Source organism: Microtus oregoni, unplaced genomic scaffold, assembly GCF_018167655.1.
Source record: "Microtus oregoni isolate MIOR12 unplaced genomic scaffold, Mior012 000015F_ref0000493, whole genome shotgun sequence".
Taxonomy (NCBI): domain Eukaryota; kingdom Metazoa; phylum Chordata; class Mammalia; order Rodentia; family Cricetidae; genus Microtus; species Microtus oregoni.
In genome coordinates, this window is record NW_024543074.1 from 18,906,685 (window position 1) to 18,912,684 (window position 6,000).

Sequence of the window (6,000 nt, forward strand, 5' to 3'; positions counted from 1 at the left end):
CAAGGGATCAAACACCCTCTTCTGGCTTCCATGCAGACAAAAAAAATAGAGAAATCTATAAAAAAAAAAAAAAATTCTTAAAAACTTAGATACGGCCGGGCGGTGGTGGCGCACGCCTTTAATCCCAGCACTTGGGAGGCAGAGGCAGGTGGATCTCTGTGAGTTCGAGACCAGCCTGGTCTACAAGAGCTAGTTCCAGGACAGGCTCCAAAACCACAGAGAAACCCTGTCTCGAAAAACCAAAAAAAAAAAAAAAAAAAAAAAAAAAAAACTTAGATACGTACCACCATATATGTTATATATGGTTAACATGTTGTCTTCCAAAAGAATTAACAGTTACTTTACTAATATATAGTCTTCCAAAAGGATTATAGTTGTTTATAGAGATGGCTAATAGATGAGTATACCTATTTCCTCATAGCTTCTCTAGGTATTAAAGCTTTTTTTTTTGTTTCTTTGATTTTGTTATATTTCACATGGGAGGGATTTATTTTTATTTGAAATTTGAAAAATTACTAGTGAGGTCGAGCTCCTGTTTTTTTTTTTTTTTTTGTTTGTTTGTTTTTTGTTTTTGTTTTTCAAGACAAGGTTTCCCTGTAGTTTTAAAGCCTGTCCTGGAACTAGCTCTTGAACACCAGGCTGGCTTCATACTTATGGAGATCCACCTGCCTCCGCCTCCTGAGTGCTGGGATTAAAGGTGCGTGCGCCACAACCACCCGGCCCCAAGAGCTCTTGTTTTCATGGTTTTGACTATTGTTGCTTAAGTCAGGTACCTATTGTGCTGAAGTATAGTATAGTCTTACATGATGAGACAGTTCAACATAATATTTAATAACCAGGGCTGGAGAGATGGCTCAGTGGTTAAGAGCATTTCCTGCTCTTCCGAGGGTCCTGAGTTCAATTCCCAGCGACCACATGGTGGCTCACAACCATCTGTAATAAGGTCTGGTGCTCTCTTCTGGCCTTCTGCATACACACAGATAGACTATTGTATACATAATAAATAATAAATATTTAAAAAAAAATATTTAATAACCAATCTCTGGATTATTAATGTCATAGTTATGCTGTGGTCAAGTCACTTAATTGTATAATTTAGCCTCATCTATATAAGAAGGCCCTCTGCCTGCTAAAAGTGTATGAGACATGTAAGGCCCAATGGGATACTGGATAGAAAGAATATGTATAGTGCAATTGTCAGGAACAAGCTTCGATAAAAATACCTCTCACCAGGTATTAGGCTAGGAAAGAGCTAAGGTCTTTTGCAAGAGCAGCAAGTGCTCTTAACTGCTGAGTAGATCTCTCCGGCCCCATACAAAAGACTTCAGTTTACCTGATGGTGGTAACCAGGAGGCAGACAGGCAGATCTCTGAGTTCGAGGCCAGCCTGGTCTACAGAGTGCTACAGAGTGAGTTCCAGGACAGGTAGGGCACACAGAGAAACCCTGTTTCGAAAAACCAAAAACAATCAAAACACACACACACACACACACACACACAACCACAAAATAATAACAACGAAAAGACTTTAGATGATGTTAATCTGCTGTGAAAATATACTCTAAGTGGAGCTAGAGGTGCCGTGTAGGGTGCTTTCCTAGCTCGCAGAGCCCTGGCTTTCATTTCCAGCTCCACAAAAACTGGGTGTGGTGAAGAACACCTGTTGTCTCAACACTTAGGAGGTGGAGGCAGGAGGACCAGGAGTTCCAGATGTCATCCTTAGTTACACAGAGTTCAATGACAGCCAGAGCTACAAAAGCAGTGCCCACTATTCTGTTAGGTCATAGCCTGTCATCACTCTAGAGGTGGGAGGGCCTAGGAGAATGGAGCCAATAAACGAGGTGGACTAAAATCTCATGCAACAGCCAACTTTATTTGGAGCCTCAGACAATTTATACTCAGGGTGAAGACAGGTCACATGTATAAAGTTCTCATGAGTTCAGACTATATATAATTACAAGGACGAGCCACTGGCAAAAATATGCTTTCCATAGAAGGCATATAAAGGATAATTGAGTAACAACAGCAAGCAATAACGAGTAATCTGAAGTGAAGTCATTCCTATCTGCTGCACCTGGAAGGAGCCTGAAAACACATTCTAAGAATGATTCTGTGTTTTTGAAGAAACTGAGGTCACAAGATTCTGTCTTGTTTTCTTGGAGTAGTCTAACAAGAATTCTTTTTCCTCAACTGACTCCATTCCTGGACTGTGTTCTGACATAGGCCACACTTTGTGGCCTGTAACGGTGCTGAGGTGCTTTCCAAGGGAAGGAGTACTTAATGTTAGAAGCCTCAAGGAGCTTGATAATCATGTACTTGTATTTATGTGTTATTGTGATAGGAGTTTTAGAGCTAGGCATGGCGACTCATGCCTTTAATCTCAGCACCTAGGAGGATTGCTCTGTGAAAGGTTTTTGCTGCCTAACAAACCTCTGCTGACACAATAATCCAAATCAGACCAAATCAAACCAAATTAGAAAAAGCTCAGGTTTAATGGGTGCCAGGACTCCCAGGTGGCCTTCCAGTCCCAAGAGAGGAAAGACCGGGGAAAATACAGAGAGGGGAAAGGAAGACCAGAAGACCATGTGTTCATTCTCTTGGGGACAGTTTAAATACCCTGTGGGAGTGGTCTCAAGCCTCTCTGGGGAGGGGTCACCATTTGGCGTGCTTTCTTGGATGTGGAGTGGACTGAGGCAACTACCAGGGGAGGGGCCTTGGATGGAAAGTTCCACCCAAATATTCCAGAATGGATGCCAGGGGCTGGGGCGAAGCCTGGACCCAAACATTCCAGACTTTGGATATAGGGGTGTCAGTGGCTGACCAAACACTATGAACTTCTGCCAACCTGAGATGCATAATGCATGATGAAATCTTGTCCCCCCCCCCAAAAAAAAAAGGTTTTAAGGTGGTCGTAACTTAGAGCACAAATTCTCAAAAGGAAGAAATCCTAGCATAGGCTACAGAACTGTCTGTTTCTTTGTTCACTTAAATTCCACTCAGCCCCTCAGGGGTTTCAAGTGTTATTCCTGTGACACCTCGCCAGTTCCACCCTGACAACGCAATTAGACTTTTCCCTGTGTCAGCCAGCTAAGTGCTTTCCTGGTCGACATTCACTTCATTCTGGTAAACGTGTTTTTTCTTCTCTTGGTCTTATTTATTTTTTGTGTGCCACAGTGTGAGTGTGACAGAGGTCAACTTTTGGGAGCTGAGTCTCAGCTTCTGCCATGTGGGTGCTGGGGATTGAGCTAAGGCTGTCAGGCTTGGTGTCAGGTGTCCTTGGCTGCTGAGCCATCCCAGCATCCTGGTTTTTCATACTTTTTTGGGATAAGTTGAGAACTAGGCTGGTTTGATCCTTCTCCTTCAAATACCTAACAGATAGTAGTTGCTTAAAATAGAGGCAAAATGAGTTTATGATTGGATGGATGAAGGCAGATCTGGTTGTTGTTACAGGACCCCTGCAAGATGGCAAACCTACGGGAATATTATGAGAGGGCGCTGAGAGAGTTTGGCTCTACTGATTCTGGTAAGTAAACTTTCAGTTACGGGTGTGAGCGCTGCTCCTGCACTCTCTGAGCTGTTACCTGGGTAGAATAGTGTTTCTGGTTTGCACTGTCCTTCTCTTGTGGTTTTTGAGACAGGGTCTCACCCTGTCGTCTAGGCTTCCTTAGAACTCAGTACATAACCTAGACTAGCCTCAGACTGGTAGTATTCCTGTCTACTCTGTAGCACAGGATTTTCCTTATCTTTTAAGTTTGTAAGCCATCGTGTCCACTAGTTCTCTTAAGAACTCTGGATCAGGCAAAGATTTGCTTGGTTTGGGTCTCTCTTTTTGTTTTTCTAGACAGGGTTTCTCTATGTAGCCTTGGCTATCCTGGAAATCGTTTTGTAGACCAGAATGGTCTTGAACTCACAAAAGATCTGCCTGCCTCTACTTCTCGAGTGCTGGGATTAAACATCTGCCTGTAAAAAGAAAAGTTTACGTGGGCTGGTGAGATGGCTCAATGGCTAAAAGCACTTGTTTTCAAGCATAAAGACACGGATTTGATCTCTTGAGCCCACATGTAGAAAAAAAGGACTTATTTCCACAAGTTGTCTTCTGACCACGCGTGTGCCATGACATGCAGGTGTGTACACATACACACAATATAAAGTAAATAACTTTTTTTTTAAAGATTTATTTATTTATTAAATAAACAGTGGTCTGTCTGCATATGTCCCTTCAAGCCAGAAGAGGGCAGCATATTTCATTACAGATGGTTGTGAGCCACCATGTGGTTGCTGGGAATTGAACTCAGGACCTTTGGAAGTGAAGCCAGTTCTCTTAACCTCTGAGCCATCTCTCCAGCCCCAGTAAATAACTTTTTAAAAATTATGTGTGTTGGGATGTAGTGGTTCATGACTATAATATTGCTGCAGAGGTGGAGGCAGGGGTATTCCCAGGAGTTTGAGACCAGTCTAGGCTATGTAGTGAGTTCTAGGCTAGCTTGTACTATAGAATGAGACCCTGTCTTAAAAAATCAAAACTAGGGGCTGGAGAGATGGCTTAGTGGTTAAGAGCATTGCCTGCTCTTCCAAAGGTCCTGAGTTCAATTCCCAGCAACCACATGGTGGCTTACAACCATCTGTAATGAGGTCTGGTGCCCATACATGTAGACAGAATATTGTATACATAATAAATAAATATTTAAAAAAATCAAAACTAAATCAGACTAGTATTTATAAAGAAAACGTTAGTGTAGGCCAGTAGTCACAGCTGGTCATCATAGTAGAAAAGATGGGTCAGTCAGTGCTTGGTCAGTTACACTAAGGCTAGTGTGCTGTGGCACAGTCGGGGCTGACTAGATAACAACAGTGTGTACCATCTCTTTTAAAAAGTAGAAAGGAAACCTAGCAGTGCTGGGTGGTGGTTGTGATCCCCTTTAATCCCAGCACTTGGAAGGCAGAGGCAAGTTCACAGAGTGAGTTCTGAGAAGTACGCCAGCACTTGGGAGACAGAGGTAGGCAGGTCTCTGTGAGTTTGAGGCCAATCTGGTCTGCAGAGTGAGTTCCCAACGGCTAGGACTGCACAGAGAAACCCTGTCTTCAAAAACCAAAAACTAAAACCAAACCAAAACAACAACGAAAAAGTAGAAAGGAGTTTGAAAGTTTTGCTGTGAAGAAATGATGAATGTTTCAGAAAAAGATAGGCGTAACTTTATTTAAACATTACACAGTGCTTATTTGTATCAGTATTACATGGCACCTCGTTTTCTTCACAATATATTTTAAAATTTCACTTAAGTTCACTTAATTTTATGTGTGGAAGTTTTTTAGAACTTTTAAATTGGCTTAGTATTAAATAATTGAATTTGCCTAATAAGGCTTTCCCAGCTTTCTAATTAGGTTTACATTAATTTTTTTTTTGTTTTCTTTAAAGATCTTTGGATGGATTACATCAAAGAAGAATTGAGCCACCCCTTCGGTAGACCTGAGAACTGTGGACAGATCTATTGGCGAGCCATGAAAATGTTACAGGGACAGTCAGCGGAGCTGTTTGTAGCTAAACATGCCATGCATCAGGCTGGCCACTAGCGAAGAGTACTACCAATTCAGTGAAATTGTATTGCAAGCCCCTGGGGTGGTTTGTAATATGAGTCAGTGTGTATGAATTGTTGAGACGTGGCAGACAGGGTAGCTGATTGATTTTGTGACATACTTTAATTTGGCATTACTCTTTGGTTCCAGAGAAGAGAACTGTCACTGCCTGTTAAATCTAAAATACATGGAGATCATATGCTTGAGTTTCATTTCTTGTTCCAGGACAAGCACACACTGCTCTAATCCAGCCTAGGTATGATGGAGCCAGTTCAAATGCACAAGAAAGTATAGCTTTGTGTGCTCTCTCCTTATTGTGAGAGCCTGCATATCAGGGAGACAAGAGGGACTAGGGCAGTGCAGAGAAGAAAGCCATCTGTAATCCAAATGAGGTTGAATCTAAGTGACTTGATTTCCTGTATCAAGA

The 6,000-nt window shown here is 42.0% G+C and overlaps 1 protein-coding gene across 1 annotated transcript in view; it reads left to right on the top strand.

Annotated features, from left to right (window-relative positions):
• Utp6 (UTP6 small subunit processome component) overlaps positions 1–5,772 on the top strand; it is a 28,299-nt gene extending 22,527 nt beyond the window's left edge. Inside the window, exons 18-19 of the mRNA XM_041665718.1 lie at positions 3,450–3,522; positions 5,416–5,772. Coding sequence (XP_041521652.1) covers positions 3,450–3,522; positions 5,416–5,570 — 228 coding nt within the window. The 3' untranslated portion in view covers positions 5,571–5,772. The remainder of the gene's footprint in view (positions 1–3,449; positions 3,523–5,415) is intronic.
• Positions 5,773–6,000: the final 228 nt, after the last annotated feature.